General features: G+C 35.1%; 2 protein-coding genes across 3 annotated transcripts in view; one reads left to right on the top strand and one right to left on the bottom strand.

Annotated features, from left to right (window-relative positions):
- Positions 1 to 17,566, top strand: part of LOC119076960 (rap1 GTPase-activating protein 1) — a 194,821-nt gene that overhangs the window by 21,199 nt on the left and 156,056 nt on the right. The gene's annotated exons all lie outside the window — the stretch shown is intronic.
- Positions 10,955 to 12,993, bottom strand: LOC119076963 (uncharacterized membrane protein C365.16-like). Its single transcript, XM_037184053.1, has 2 exons — positions 12,777 to 12,993; positions 10,955 to 12,711 (listed from the first exon to the last, which is right to left on the bottom strand). Exon 2 carries the CDS (start codon positions 12,202 to 12,204, stop codon positions 11,398 to 11,400), a length of 807 nt encoding a protein of 268 aa, XP_037039948.1. The 5' UTR covers positions 12,205 to 12,711; positions 12,777 to 12,993; the 3' UTR covers positions 10,955 to 11,397.

The following is a 17,566-nucleotide window of genomic DNA, read 5'->3' as shown; positions in this document are numbered from 1 at the left end:
GATGAAAAAGTGCCTGATATTGCTGGCCTCATAGATGTTAAATTTAAAAGCAACATGGCGTCAACTTACTCATTAATGTTGCCTTTATCGTCGGCATTTGCCATTACCGTACGGATTTAGCGTTAGCGTTAGTATGTGGCATTTAGCGTTAAAAATCTGACATTCTCTAAATGTCGTAACTTCCGAGTATATAACATGGCAATACATTAAAGATCCAGAAAAAATACAAAAGAAAAAACTAAAAAGGGACAACAAAAGCGTTGTTTTCATCTATTTACAAATTAGAACAGATTTTACAGATTTACATAAACAATTTCACCAATTTTCTTGGATTGAGGAACGCTCCTAATTCCTAATATTGACGCAACATTTCCGTGTTGGACAGCAACTGTAGGAAGTAAGACAATCCAATTCATGCTATTCATTCCACAATCCACATGAGATATCGTCGTTACGTACATTCACACAATAAAGAGGTTGCGTTTTTCACTTATAGCTTTAAGTTAACGTAGAAATTGGAAATTTTAAGTTGACTCTCCACTCCTTACTCTTATAATTAGCACTACATCACTTTCTATACATTTGCTTAGACAACAATGATAATATGTCTGTTTGGTAATCAACAAAAATCTAGTTGTAGCATTAATCTCTACACAACTTAATCATCAGAACAAAATTGCTGTAAAATGTGTGAATAACGTCAAACCAATGAAATTGATTTGATAGTCGCTCGAATAGAGGGAAATTTATGCAAAAATGCATTTTGATATTAAAATATTTTTGCATCGATAAAAAGCAACTGGATATGAAGAATCAGAGTAGAAAAAGGAAGGAAAGAAATGTAAATTGCATAAGTAAATGGAATGTTGCTCGAAAAATAGTTTGGATTGAAGAATTGCACAGCACTTGTTTGCATCTGGATGATCTTACCTATCGTTTTTTTTATCATGGTATAATTCTTTAACCTCAGGGCGAGTTGTAAGTAAAATTTAATTATTTCCTACAAAAGTTGTGGTATAGCGGTAAAATTGTAAATTTTTGATTCGCACACAGTGTACTTACTCATAGATGCAAAGGACAGTAGTCAGATAAACAGATTGTTGACCCACCAAATATACAAAAAAGAAATGTAAAAAAGTTGATTAATGAACAGTGCACGCTCGTTCCAATTCAAACTGAAAATCATCAATCAATTCAATATAAATATAGTCGATTCAATGAAAACGGCAATAAACTAAACCCTAATTCTATTGTTCGATCCCTTTACTTTTTTATATATTTTTGGTTTTTTGAGAAGTGCTTCCCTTTTCGAAAACAAAAATATTGCTTGGTATAACTGAGCATCATCAATAAACACAAAAAAATCCTTCGATGGAATAAATAATATTGAATTTGGTGGCGAAAACACACATGCATTTCAACTTATCCTCTTCGTTTGTCTCATAGTTAAGAGATAAAACGGAAGTGAGGATCAATGCAAGCTCTGACAGATGAGGTCCTATATAGCAAAAAACATGTTCAAAACAAATGAAGTAAGAGATTACTAAAATCAATCTCTGAAAATTTTTGATCAAATGAAGTAATAGATCAGATAGTAAAACTGTTAATATACTTGCCGTCTGTGACAGGTTCTCAACATACTCAACAGATTTACAGTCAAGTACTTCATTTGTTTTCACAATTTGCTATGTATGACAACATAACCTTATGCTAATCGTATGTATTTGTTGACAGTGTCACTAACAGATGACAGCTGAATCATAGATCATTTTCATGACCTTGTAAACGTCAGACACGATCCCAACTGTCAGACATGTCGAAAAATATCGAATGAATTGAACGAACGATTTTCATGCAAAAACCAGTAAATTGAACGCAGTTACCGTCAATTGATTGAGGTTAAGGACTACTTGACGAAAAATTAAGTGGGGTTACGTTGACGAGTACATAAACCTCCGAATATTTCTTATGCTCATGCTATGGCCAGTTCTGTGACTGAATCCATACAAATAAGACATTTACCTCGGCGTATTCTCTTAAAAGCAGAGCTCCCTATTTTCAGGCCTTTTTACATAAATAACTATACAAAACCTTGCGGGCACTGCAATAGTTTACCCAATTTACCCGAACAGAATACAATTTATAATGATTTTTTATCCAAAATTTCGGAAACTGCAGAATTGTCAGCTTGTTATTTTGTTGTTGTATTTGCCTGTTTCGTTTTTTCTTGTCTGTGTTTTTGCACATATGTTTACTCGATATACCTTTTCGCCCAATTTCATTTTCAATTGTATATAAATAGTGCTACTGCTGTATGCTTAGAAGGGGATGTTGAACAATGAAGATTTTTTTATTTATTATTATCACATTGATTTATGTGGTCTACTTTTTAAGTATTTCACGGAAAATAATGCTTCGTTTGTTAGGAGTATATAGGTCAAAGGGGCACAATCGTATACATAAAAATCGAAACGTTATTGTACTACGAATGGCACATATACCATGCCATAGTATATTGTCGATCGACCTAAATAAATCAAATCCGGACTCAAATTATAAAGGAGTTAAATCCTGAAATGTAAGTAAGTAGCGATCGAAAATCTCTAATTAAGCCACTCTGTACGAAACACCTATTCGTATCAAAAGCCTTTAATGTGAAACTCTTCATTTCTCTTACTTCATTTTCTTCTCTGCTGAAAAACTATTCTCCCTTTAAAATCACTTACATTATCCACTCTTTGCCTTGTTATCATATACAACTAAATTGCCGGAGGCAATATAGACAGCCCCGTACGAAGTCAACTTTCATAAATTCCTATTTAAACAGCTATATACCGCTATATTTACCTATATTTCACTGTAAATAAACATTTCACAGATAAATATATGCTATTATATAGCTCTATATGCCTGTATATAGCTCAATATAGCTGTATATAGGTATATATAGATGTCCGTATATGGAATCCCTGAAACCCCACACACATAACAAATTATTTCCATGTTAACAGAAACTCTCTAAGTATCATTTTTCCCAAGATATTTCTATTTTACTAAAATCCAATATGGCCGCCGGCAGCCATTTTGTTAGGAGACCGGAAATAGTACCGACGCTTTACATTCGTTAATACCTTTCAAACAAAAAAAAATTCATGAAATTCGGTCAAAATTTACTCGAGATATTGTCAAAATACACCACGTTCACTGTACTTCCGAGTAGCCAGATAAGAGCTCACTCCAAGAGACCTAGCTCACGCTCCGGAGAACATAATTTCATAAATTTTTTTTCCCTGATTGGTACGGTCAATACCTATCTAATAAAGCTAAAACAGACGAAATATGTTCAAATGTGGCCGACCTACAAGCAAAAACTGCTTGCCGCCCTGTGCCTGTTCCACACCAAGGGGTCTAACTCACGAGTCGGTCATCCGATTTCCATAAACTTTTTTTTGTCGATCGGTATTGTAAATACCTTTTATTTGACGTATCACTTACGAGTATAGCGTTTAAATGTCCGGAGATATCTTCGAAAAACCGTAAAGCACTTATTGGGCCCCAGCTCAGGACGGGTCGATCCAAAATCACTCATCTTCGAACTTAGCCTGTCTTTTGACATTACCAAACGGGAAAAAAAAGAATTTTCAAAATCGGATGCGTTTTACTCAAGTTATCGTGCAGACAGACAGACGGACAGACGGACAGACGGACATTTTTTTTTCGCGGATTTGGCATCTCTAGACAACCACAATAGGTTTCCCCTTACTCAGGGAGTCCAATTCGACGTGTTACAAACGTATGCGTAAACCTATAAGACCCCAGTACTTCGTACGGGTCTAAAAAGAAAATCATTCACTGCATTCCATCGAATCATAAAACATAACTCGCGTGTAACGAATACGAATAGAATTTCCTTTTAATGTCGCATTCAACAGACTAAAAAAAACATAAAAATTCATTCGTCATTAAAAGTACTTAATTACAAGAAAACAATTACTTGCGTGTGTCTCTCATATATTAGCGAGTAGAGTTCATGTTACATATAAACTTAATTCGTGCCATTAACAGATATCGCCACGCAGATAAATTTCCAGCAATTAAAGACAATGGAGCCAAATTAAATTTGTCATCGTAACAGCTCATGTAATAGGCAATTTAAAAATATGAAAATGAATATTATTCTATCACCGACCGCTGCTTTTTTTTATATGCGCGAATTCACTTTCTATTCGCAACGTTCGCTTCTTATAAACGAAGCCATGTTTCAAATTCGGAAATTATTGATGAGAGTGAATTGTAGGCCCTGAACAACAAATTTGTAAAATTAACTTTGTTTCGCTTATGAATCCTTTTCACCACTACCTATCCCTTGTTAAGTAACCATTTAATTTCGTCTGAGAAACTTTCCAACTAATTTACAACGTTTTATCCGAAACGTATACATGAAAAGCGATCGATTTGATGTGATTTGTGCAAATTTACAACGCTAAATGAGCATCTTACACATAGACCGCCCTAAATTGGGTCCCAGGAGAATCAAAGCAGCATTATTGAATATATATTACCACTTTCCTTGCCACTTTCACCATTATGGTTTTCAAATAATATGTTCGTTGTTCGTTGAAGTAAACAGTATCGAAGGCTTTAAAATGATGTGGTTTTGTAAGTTTTACGATGTGAATCGATGAATAAAAATGAAAATTGGAATTTTTTCCATTTGTTCGTTAAAACTAGCAATAGAAACCCGCCATAGATTGATATTAATATTACTACTCGACACCGCGTACGTTGCAGTTACACGTTCGAAAACCTATGGGTATTTTTCCCTCCTGATTATATCCCGAAAAAATAAATTTCTAGGACGTATGGATCAGGAGCTAGACATATTTAAGTCAGGCCCGTAACTAGCCAGACAACTCAGGGAAACTCAGGGGGGCAAATAGAAGATAATTTTCTTTTTATATGGCGAAATTAAAAAAAAACGGTTACGGGTCTGATTTAAGTTCAATGGGAATTCAACTGGTGTGAGCGAGACAAATATTGTTGTCCCTCTAACATTAGTAGAATCCCTATTTAACCTAGAACCGGGTCTATTTCCTGATCCAGAAATTTGTTTTTTTCTGGATGTAGAATCAGGAGGGAAAAATACCCATAGGTTTTGGAATTCGAACTCGTAACTGCAGCAATTTTTTATTTACCATCTGTAGAGTAGTCGAGGCTGCTACTTCTCTCCGGTTCCATATTGAAATTGAAACCCAATTTTTTACTTCATTTCTTTTAAATTTTGTAATAGATCTACACTCACCTCAAAATACTTAGTAATATTCATCCGACTCTCTGTTTATCTTAGTTCCACACGTGTCATATGTTAGTATGATTCCCTTAATAATCGGATCTACTTCTTAAATGGTGAGACAACAAACAGTGAGACAACAAACAAAAAGATGCTAACTATTTTGAGGTGAGTGTACGATTTCTTAAACCATCAAAAATCCTGATTGTCCTCTTTCTGTAGTATTTGCCATATTTCTTTAGAGAAATGGTAAGAACGTATTCTTATTCTCTATCTGCCCCCTGAGAAAAATGATTTCCACATAGGAAAATGAAAAGAATGAACCAAAAATAGTCTATATGATCATTTTCGCGGAGGGAAAATTGCAATGTAAATTACATAATGTAATGAACAACTTTTGCATGGGCAGTGGTAAAACTTTCAATCCGTTTTAAAATTTCTGAGTGAAGAGAAGTTATGGATCCCCTACTCATGATGGCAGAAATCGATCAAAAATCCTTTGCTTCGACCTTAGGTAAGAAGCACTGAATCGAGAGAGAGAGAGAGAAAGAGAGAGAGTAGAACTTTGCATCTACCATTCCATTGCATTAAATTGGATAAGTGTGGTTTGATAAGATTGAGCAAGCAGGGTTAAAATTCAAGAAATTCCGGTTCTAAACTATTTTGTAAAATGATTATAGAAATACGCCAAAATATCTTACATAACTTTTCGAATATCGTATACCAGTCCAATTACGGCGATCCATTCATAAGGAATGAAATAAAAACAATTTGTGCATTGCATAACATATGTTTGCGGTTTTAACGAATTTATTATTGAAAATTCAAATTGTCATTTCAAAAGAGCTGAACAATGACATTTATTTGAGCATAAAATCAATTGTTATTTATTGTGGCTCGGGTATAAACGAGTCAGTTTACACGTCCTAAGTAAATAACTCGCATAATATCGTTGATTGAATTGTTATTCAGTTTGTTTGCAGATTTGGTATGCGGAAATGCCTAGCGATTCGGACAATTTTTTTTTATTTTTTTTGATTATGCATTTACATTAAATGAATGAATGGATGAATGGAACGTACCAATGGACAAAGAGGGGTGGTCGCCTATAATTCATTGAATGTTCAAAATACAACATTGCGCTTGCTTTTGTCGCATTAACAGACGAAAATGTGATAAATAAAATTATATTCCATGCGTGACATTGTATCAGCAGACCATCTTCAGAGAGCCGCCTAGTAGGTGGTGAAGCAAGCACATTTTTTAGACAAATGTGTCACCCCTGCCTGAGATAAATTGCTCTTTGTATTGGATTGAATACCACCACCTTTGTAGAGTATGCAAACAGAAGGTGTAAGGTGACCTAATTGTAGCGACATACGGTGATTGAAAAAATACACATTCTACCACTATTGGTGCTAATTAAATATGTTCTCCAATTTAAAATCAGTTGGAACTGAATACGTTTGTTGTGTATTTAAATCAAAGAGGTAATTTAACCGAGAATGGAACACTGTTGTTTGGAATTGCATGAATAATTAAGGTTTCGGTTTAGAAAAAAAATCTTCTAATTTTCAACCCATAATTGTATCGTAATTGCCACTTTATAAAAGCCACTATGACCAGCCGTAACATTACATTTGGATCACACTCAAATTGCGGAAATATACATTATCATTCGCACAACAGAACTGTGTGTATAACAAATATTTATGATTCCATGCATGCGGTGATGTTATGTTACGTATTGTGTGAGTAAAGGTTTTATTTTCGCAAAAGAACACGAATTTTTAGATTTTATTAGTAGCGAGTCGCTACTAGCGAATGATTGGTATTGAAAGAAGAGATACAAATGATTAATGGAACATTTAGTGCATTAAGTACGTGTTGCAAAACAACCATATTCATAATATGTCAATAGCAGGTATATTTTCGGACCTAAGTCCTAGACATATATCCTGGAAGTTAACTTGGAATCCAGTTAATGTCAACCAAATATAAATCAAAATTCACTTCTCCTGTTAGCTAAGTTTTCTTTATTAAACTCAACCCCTTCAAAAACTGTACATTCTACGAATAGCTCGCAATATATACTCATCCAACGCACTACAAGAACAAATGATGCGAGTGACAGCTGCCAAATAGAGTACTATTTTGCATGTTTCAAATTTTTACAGTGTCTAAATTTGTAAGAAACACTGTCCAGTTTCAGTACTCTGGAGTACCACTCATGATTGAAATGCATTCTTTAAAGTAGCGTTAAGCATTTCGTAAAGAATCTTGTACTTCTTTAGTTTAAACAACCTATACAAGACCTCTTATCTTGTCTTGCTTGTCGATATTAGTTGACTACCCGCCTTGGACATTTTGTGTAAAAAACGGAAATCGAGCATCATAAAAACGGCTCACTGAACGTTTTACTTTCAATGTAACAGATGGTGGTAAACACATTTTTTTAAGCAAAAGGTGTCACCACAAAACATTTTTGATACAGTTTAATCAGGTTAAAACACCGAAACTGGCTTAATTTAAGTTATAATTCTGGGATTATCTGCGTTGATGAAGTGATTAAAGTATGGGTAAATGTTATGGGATAAATAATATCCTTTCTGGAGACACATGTTGTGGAACACTTACCTAAAATTTCCATGTCGACTGTTTGCCATCAAAACATGGAATTGCACGCATTTCATTATAAACCAACCCCAACATTCAAACAAATCAAATCTAAATAATACGAAATCACGCAAGCGTGTAACTACAAGATTTTAATTTTTTAATTTATTTGAATTTATTGTCAATACTAATGTCGTCGTGTGTGACACGATGATATTATACCTCTTTTAGCAGAGAATGGCCATGTTGTATAATATCGAGCAGACGCAATGGATTTAAATTAAATATATTTTGTAGCGCACAAGCGTCTCGGATCGTTTCATATACTCAATGGACTTCGTTTATTCTATTGTCTGTTGTGATATACCACCTTTTGTAGTACCAGACCTTTTATGCACTGTGATATGTTGGTCCTTTTTTATTTCGACTACAAGAGTTAAAAACAGGATGTGCATGTGCAATATATAGACATTTATTTTATAAACTGATCAATTGAATTGGAATATCCTAAACATTTGTGTATCATTTACACTTTGAAATCATCATCCCTTCCTATTTTTACACCGAAAGTGCATTAAAACATTTTTTAAACTTTTTTGTTCAATGGGACGTGTACGGTCTCTCTTTTATCAATCGATTGGTTGGTGATTGATTTACCACTTATTTAGCTGTGATGTCTTTGAAAAGTGTGCCAAATAAAAGTGTCCCTTTTTCATTCATTTGCAGTTTTAAAATCAATTTTTAGGGGATGGAATCAGAAAAAAAAAATCAAAGCACATGAGCCAGTCATGGTATACACTACACATACGGTATAGAAATCACGATTCAGTCCATTTTGAATAGGAAGTCCAATGTTTAGTAACTCAATGATTACCCACGTTTCTATCAGTCTTTTCAAGTATGAGACCGAGCCAAGGACAAGGACAACGAACGAACGAGAAGTCAAAACACTGTAACACTAAACATTGCAATTATACTAAGCAGACTACACTTTCAAAAATAAAATTCCTGAAATGTTCAGGATGCTTCAAGATAATCACTTATCGTTTCTATCAAAAAACAAAAACCGAACAAGGACACTTTAGGATTCGCAAGTCATTATTTACAAGTTTTACTCTTAACTGTACACTTTTAATCAAATCAACAAAAAAGAATCACATCGCCGTCTAGTAACATATTTTTACATAAGGTCCCACACATGGTGGAATTAGTCTTCCCTGAATGATAGGCGGTAGACACGGTCCAGCAGATGGAGGTATGCTTCCTGGAAAGCCAGGATTATAACAGGCACCCTCAGCAAAACTGAACGGAAATCCATTTGGAAAACAGAGCGGAAAATGTGCTGCATTGCCGACGATGACTTGGTTTTGGAATGTGCCCAGACCAAGGTTGGTGAAGAGCCCGTTTCCGGTGGCCTGCAAAACGCAATTTGTTAAAAATAACAAATTTTATTGAAAATCGTAAGTGTAACCGAAACTGCTATTAGTACGAAGGAGACAATTTGAACACTTGACATTCTGCCTGTAGTCTGTACGATTGTGATGGATTTTTCAGTCTTTAATGTTATCGATAGAAAATTTTAACTTTTAATGTTAGAGTTAGATCAAAGACAGTACATTATATACATACACCGAAAAAATTTGGAGTAGAGATGACACAGTTTTCCAGTTAAAACATTTGTCGAATGTTTGTATTGTGATTACAACATACAACACGCAGTATGAGGTTCATTCCAATTACAATTTTAATAAGAATTATGCTAGTTCTGAACAACGATGAAAGTATTGGCCCGTTCATATTACAGCTTGTTTACCTTTTGCGACAAAAATAAGTGATATGATGAACACTGTGGTTAATGTTGTCTTGTATAGGAAAACGAATGGTAGGACTACAGAAGTAATTATGTTTCCAATTTCTGAAATTTTTTTGATCAAGAGAAGCTATACTTTCGATTAAATGATTAAATTGGAGCTACATCAGTCCAATTCCAGCATCCAATACCCGAATGAACGATTAGGAAAAGCCTGTTGTACATTTTTTACTTATCGTGTCATCTTCACTTCTTTTTTGGTTGTAACTTCTATAAATGGTCCCTGTTGCGTGTTGTCCTATCGCATAGAGTTCAACTCGCGAGAAAATATATAACATAACGATTTCCACAGTTTTCTTTTCATTCTCTCATTCGTTTTCCTTCACATAATACAAAATTTCTGTTAAATACAAGGACGAGAGAATTTTATATTCTCTCTGCCGGGAACTTTAAGTGCACATTTTTGTTCTATTTCGTGCTTCTGATTCATTCACATTTCCATCATATCATCGAAAATCCATCGTAACACTTCGGTGTCCTATATTCACGATTGGTAAGTTGTTGTTGTTGCATCGCAAATCCACATAAAATGAGTAGAACAGCTGTTTGAGCACGCAATGATTTACGATTGTAATAATGATGTTTGAGCATGGTGACCACGTTTTATGGGAAAATTGTTGTGCATAGACGGAAGAAATGACTCGGACAATATTTATAGTTCACCATAATATTGAATATGTGAATGCAGAAAGGTGACATGTAGCATTAGCGAATTATAACCAAAATAAAATTCAATCCTTTCTTAAAGCGATGTAAGTACAATAGTGCATAGAACATATTGATCAAAACGATGAGCAAAAAAAACCTAAATTTCATTTTAGTAAGAATTCGCTAATGTGACTCACTCGTCACAGATTTAAGTCGATATCTATTATGTCTGAGCGGAATTGTGCTGGGTAGGTAGTAGATTACGCTTTTGTTTAAATTTTTAATTTAACTGACAGTGAGGGTGACGGTACTTACGCTGACGACAAGGGCTGTGATAAAACAATGCTCTAAAGAGATGACTTGGGAGATCGTGACCCATTTTTTCACATAAATTTTTCTATATAAGATCGCATTTGCCATTTGGTAGCCATTTTTATCGTTTTTGTCTCTAATATAAACATTATACAGCCGTCCGACAAGGTTACAATAATTGCGCCGACACAATAAAATCTTCGACAAATAAAATAAAATGTCAATGAAGTTTAACTTTATTTACTTTGGATAATAATATAACTGACTATTATGTTGAATTGACTCCACTTATATCCAATTTTTATTATTTTCCTATTTATATTGCCTTTTTGATGTTGTCCTGAAATGTGAGTAGGTTCCGTTTAACTTAATACTAATAATGGTGCTGTCGAATATTTGCGAATTTCTTTTAATATCACAGCAAACATAACGCCTTGTCCGTGTGACCGCTATGTGGAATGGCACACGAACAAAATAAAATCTAGAAAATAAATTCGAATTTTAACACAGCAAAAAGTTCAGAAGCTAAGTTTGTTTGTTTTTAACGCATGCATTGCTTACGATCGGTTATAATACTTTAAATTTCTAATGTTCAAAATTAAATAATCAATTGATGCCGTTAAAGGTCAATCCCTATATTTTGACGCATAAAATTATCAGCTTACAAGTTTCGTTTCACGGGGTGATAGCATCCCTGTAACCAATCTTTTCCCGTTTTCCTAACATATTTATTGACTACTCCACCAACACCGAAAGCCGGCATAATTCTTCCAACTCGTGCTAATGACGTTTTCAAGTACTCTTGTCGTACGCGTGAAAACCGATCTGAAAACGTGAGGCTACGGTCCGACCGATTATATTTGTCCAAGCCGTATAGGTGTAGTGGAGACGAAACAAACTGCATCAATGATGGTACTGTCAGTTGAGCCAAATTGTCGGCATTCTGTTTGCCAATGGCAAACCGTTTGTCGAGTGCCTCGCCCACCATTGTTGGTAGAGTAAACGATGCTAATATTGTCATACAGTCTCTAGTAGCAAACAAACCGAGGCTGACTGATGGAAATGGTCTAGGTTGCCCAACACCAAACATTCGTGCGTATGCTTTGTCTTTTATCACACTTAGTGTTACGTTCGTTGCGGACGAACCAATAAATTTTGGAACAACTGGTGACCTTTTCGATCGTTCGGCTATTGCTTCGATTGAATTTGCCACAACATACGTTCCGCCGTACACTCCCCAAATCATTAAGAACGCTGGTTGTCTGAGAAAATATACGGGTCGTGTGAAGAACGTCTTAAAACCATTGACTAAGCAAGAAATTAGTTTCTCCTTTCCACTTGCATTCGAAACAATTGCTTTGTCAACAATTGATATGACAGGGGCGACGGTAAATGCAGACAACATAGCAGCGGATGATTCGACTGCCAGGCGCATTGGTAACGGTGATGCATCCTCACAATCTTCCATATTTATTTTTTCAAATGTTTTAACGTGGAACACTTGATTATTTCGCAAAAAAAAACTTCCAAAAGCAATCACAGTCGAAATTTCAACATTGATTTGTCAACTTTGTAAAATATTCTGAACTCAATTATCGATGTCAAATGAAAATTTACCGTAAGAAAATCATCATACACCAACATCATACACCAATAATAAACTATAAAAAACTGGGAAACTGAGATATAAATCACTCAATTTCATTGATTTTTCCTTGCCAAGGTTTGAAGAACTGTTATGCAAGCAAACTCTTTTCCATACTTGTTATTCTTTGCCAGATTTTGATTTGTTACCAACAGCAATAGCTGTTTTAGAAATTTTGGTAAATAAGCCTCAGGACTACTGGACCCACTACAATGTAATATTATGATTTTACTTTGAAATGTTAACACTTAAGGTAATGCTGGTTGTTTAACTCAACACCAAGACGAGTTTGCATTGTTGTGATTTTAGCAACTCCTGTCACGAGGACATCTGCAATTTTAGTTTGTTGTTAACAATTAATATTATTTCTCGATTTTATTTCCAATTAAAATCACCATTTCGATGCTTGGTCCTTGTGATAAATTCGAATATGAACTGAGCTTTAGTAAATTTCCCTGTTTCTGAGCTTTATGGCTGCTATTGGTGCCATTTGCTCTACGGCGACGGCGCGTCGACGCAACACATCGCTCTCCTGATAAAGGACATAGACCCATAGAGAGAAGTTATTCAAGTTACCACAACAACGTATCACGCTATTTCACACATTTCACGATATAAATTCCATAGCGTAACAGACAAATCAATTGAAAAGAAAATTCTTTCCCGATTCTTCGAAGGCAACGGTGATGGGAAAATTACTTTTGTCTGTCGAACAAGGAAAACAATTCTAATAATATTACTTACCGATAAAGAAGGAAAACTAAGGAAAGCAGTCAATGTAAAAGGAAATTTAAAAGGAATCAAAACATACCAAAATCAGTGTCTTTCACTGTAGCTTCTTCGATAGAGCAAACAATTTCAAAGGAATCACAACACTTGTTCAAAACGTTTTTTTTTGTGCGAACTTTCAGCAACGAGAGAATATTTTGTCTCTCAGCGACTCTCTATTAAGAATATCCTAGCGACGACGCCAACATCTGTCACCTTTAAAAAATGATCTGCAACCAATTTCACGCAGCTTGTACAAACAGCGCAATTTATTTTGATTTGTCGCTACTGTCCTTTATGTCCTTACTCTTTGATTGGTATTCAAAGTAAAAAACCAATGTTATCCTTTACAGCAGCCATGTCTCGGTATGAACCAACTTTTTGGTGATCTATACAAAACTATATACATTTTGGTTTACTAGAGAACACTCCCTAGAATTCATCACTTTGGTAGTCGCTGTCGATCACATATGGTTAGCCATTCCTCCATGATTTGAGATTGCTGGTCATTAATCAATGAAAGATTTCTACTATAAACAAAGGGCCTCTAATTTTCAACATTATTGGATGATAAAACATAAATTATGAAATCAAAAACATTTGTATGGCGTAATGAACAATGAATAGATAAAAATGAGATGAATTCCGTTGTTAAAAACATTGCACGACATGAATGAAAAACAAAAACTAAAATGGAGCATATGTTATGACAATGTAATTCTAAACAGAACGTAATTCACTATATTGCGTGGCACACATCACTAAAATATTAAATACTTAAAATTGAGGGTGCCATTTCCTACATTATTTACATATTATGCTTTTGAGTCTGGAGTTTACAAACAGATTCATCATACCAGCCGACTATACAATATATAATGTATGGGCACAACGATGAAACAGAAAAATTTGCATAAATTCAATTGAGATAATTTATTTTCGTTTCAGTAATGTTTTTAATTTAACCCCAATCTCACTTTAGTCTCTTTTATATTCGAGATGTATAGTGTTACCTTTAACTCTTTTCATTGAATGTACATAGCAGATATAAATGTGTCATAAATACCTACATTTATGCAACGGCCGGTAGAATTCGTTAAAGTTTTTTTTTTACTCTCTGACAAACCCCTCGAGGGTTTGATTCATTAAATGAATATATTATTTTTGTGTCATTTGTGTATATTTTTTAAGCTCTCGAACTGCATGATTGGATTCGTGAAATTTCAATTGAGGTTTGTTTTATTATTGGTCAATACTACGGTCAGTCTTCAAATTTTAGACATATTCATTAAGGTCAAGTTATGGTCTTGTGTATGACAATATGTTCATATAGCGTTAGAGAACGCCTTAACCTGGCCTTAATCTTCTAACTATAGCTTATCCTACTCCCCTCTTCATCGCAAACGTTTTAGTGTGGGATTTAGCGTTAAGAAAATTTGACGTTCTCTATGTTCGGTATAATACTACGAAAAACAGTGTTTAATGTCGATATTTACACAGCAATGCAATAAAATCTGTTCTAAAATTATTATAAAACAGTGAACAGTAAAGCACACATTTTTGCGATATATGCGACCATGAACTGGCCTTAAGAAAAGTGATAAGAGGGATTCTTTTGAAAAACAGCCTACCGAAATCGGACGCATTTTCTATTGGAATTTTTTATATGTGCCTAGAAAGGACTTCGACCCTAGAAGCCAAAACCCCCAAAACCACTTTCAAAAAAATTCTTCGAAGTTTGTGTGGCTGGTCAAAGGTGAGCAAAAACCGAAAAATTGCAATTTTCTTACAAAAATTGCTCCAGTTACACGAGCCGTACAGGGTCGTGTGGGGTGTCATTAGAAAGGTAATTACATGTACTATTGAGCCGAATAGGGTCTTATTGGGTTTAAAATTCATCCACACTGAAATATGTGCAGATAAAGTTTTTAACCGAAGACGTACACTGTTCTTACTGAAATTTCTCGAGGTACACAAAATGTACGTGGTCGTGTGGGGTATCATTTGAAAGGTAATTTTATGTGCTTTTGAGCCAAATAGAGACTAATGTGGTTTGGATGCATCTATGATGAAATATGGACACTTAAACATTTCAACTTCTTTTTCATCGCATATGTATCCAAACCACATAAAACTCTATTTGGCTCAATAGCTCATAAAATTACCTTTCAAATGATACCCCACACGACCATGTACATTTTGTGTACCTCGAGAAATTTCAGTAAGAACAGTGTACGTCTTCGGTTAAAAACTTTATCTGCACATATTTCAGTGTGGATGAATTTTAAACCCAACAAGACCCTATTCGGCTCAATAGTACATGTGATTACCTTTCTAATGACACCCCACACGACCCTGTACGGCTCGTGTAACTGGAGCAATTTTTGTAAGAAAATTGCAACTTTTCGGTTTTTGCTCACCTTTGACCAGCCACACAAACTTTGAAGAATTTTTTTGAAAGTGGTTTTGGCCACTAGGGTCGAAGTCCTTTCTAGGCACATATAAAAAATTCCAATAGAAAATGCGTCCGATTTCGGTAGGCTGTTTTTCAAAAGAATCCCTTTAAGTGCCTGGTTAAGTGATAAAGTATTTCACGAACGCATCTGCTATCGACCCCCACGACACAATAAGCGATGAACTCATGTCAATGCCGACTTAAATATAGTAAACTGTATGTTGAAGCATATGAAGTAATAGTATGTTACGTCACTGTTTGTAAATATTTGTTTAGGCAAGTGTGAGGTTTGCGGAACAAGCCGAAGGCGAGTGGAGTAATCACACGTGCCTAAACAAGCATTTACAAGCAGTGATGTAACACATTTTATCGTTCCGGAGTGAGTATGTCATATATTAAACGGTTATGTATATAAGCTTTATATGATACATATGTGAAAGAAAATCGAAAAAAAATCCTGACCCCAACGAGAACAGAACTCGGAAACTTTGCGTGAAGGCAAGCACTGCTAACCATTCGACCACTAAGTCTTCGAATATGTACGAATTGCTAAATTGCTAGTTGGATTCTCGCGGCTAATGAGATTCAATTCGAAAAGTACATAACGTGTACGACTCATTGCGTAGTGTGTGTGTAGTTCTTATGTTTCTCTTGTATTTTGTTTACGATGAAAATAATTAAATTTCGACTAAACGGATTTCAATCAAACAAAATGCCAGTGTGTAGTGCGTGATCTCGCTAACGCTCGTTCGTGTTATGTACAGAAGTGTAACGATCTCATTATCCCTCCTACCTCATAATAATTATTACATGGACGGTAAGTGCATTTTTCCTGTCACAAACAATGATGTAAAGTGCACTTTACCGTGCATAAGCATGTAATAGTACATTGCTATACCAGTGAAGTAATTTGATATCTCGTATCCAGATGAGTAAAAGTATCAGATGGCTTCAGCCCGAGTCTTCACTAGTGAGGGAAAGGCCACATTACCTCACTAGTAAAGTAAATGATTTTTACGTGTTACGGCATGTTTCATTTTCCTTTACATTGCCTAATCACGTAAAGCATTGTACTTACGAGGTTCCAAGTGGTTATTTAACAAGTAGGGAATACAGCCCTTCCCTTCGGGTCGGGCTGTAACACCCACTTATCAAATACACAACTTGGAACCTCGGAATTAATATACTATTACATGCTACATGCGTCGAATACCGCACTTTTCATGTTTCAAGCACTTCTTTCGAAGCCCTCAGCATGTAAAAGAAAAGTCTCGTTTTCATGTGCCAACAAAATTCACACGAAAACTCCACTTTTTATCCCTAGTTATGTAAAATACTATTATTGAAAATTATTGGACCGTAAGAAGTAAAAGATTCAGTTTGATAGGTGGATTGCTTGTGCTATTTACCTATTTTGTACGAGAAAATTCTGAAAATATTCTGATATATAGTTAAGTTACACGATGAGCTTGAAACAATTTTTATTCGACCTCTCGTGGACATGAAATGTTTTTAGTGGTTTTTGTAGAGGGCGGCACCACGAGTAAGAATAACATATCAAGAAAATATTTCGATGGGAAAATTTTTAATTAGATCGATTTTTCGTTTTTTTGGGACCTGCGGGAAGCTTCGAAGACTGTTTGGACCCTACTGGTGACTTGTTTGATCACAAAAATATAGTTAAAGTTTTGCCTGAGGTCTAATGTAACGCTTAACGCTTAACGCTGCGCATCTCTGCTTTACAATAAACCTATATTTGTAGCAAGCAAATGAGTTTCTGTTCATTTTGTGAAGTCAAAGATATGAGGTTTTCCACCTACTACGAAGTAGGAGGAAAGCAAACTTTTTAAGACCAGTGATCGCTCGGTTCAGGACAATTTCGAGCTGAACATGTAATTTTGATTTAGTTTATTTCATTCCCATCGCTCCAGCCTGTTTGAAGACCAAAAACAAGTTGAAAAC

The sequence above is a fragment of the Bradysia coprophila genome, unplaced genomic scaffold (assembly GCF_014529535.1).
Source record: "Bradysia coprophila strain Holo2 unplaced genomic scaffold, BU_Bcop_v1 contig_232, whole genome shotgun sequence".
NCBI lineage: Eukaryota > Metazoa > Arthropoda > Insecta > Diptera > Sciaridae > Bradysia > Bradysia coprophila.
This window is presented reverse-complemented; position numbering and strand designations above follow the sequence as displayed.

Bases quoted from the DNA above. Each gene is read 5' to 3' on its own strand.
- LOC119076963 (XM_037184053.1), bottom strand. From the start codon at position 12,204: ATGGAAGATTGTGAGGATGCATCACCGTTACCAATGCGCCTGGCAGTC.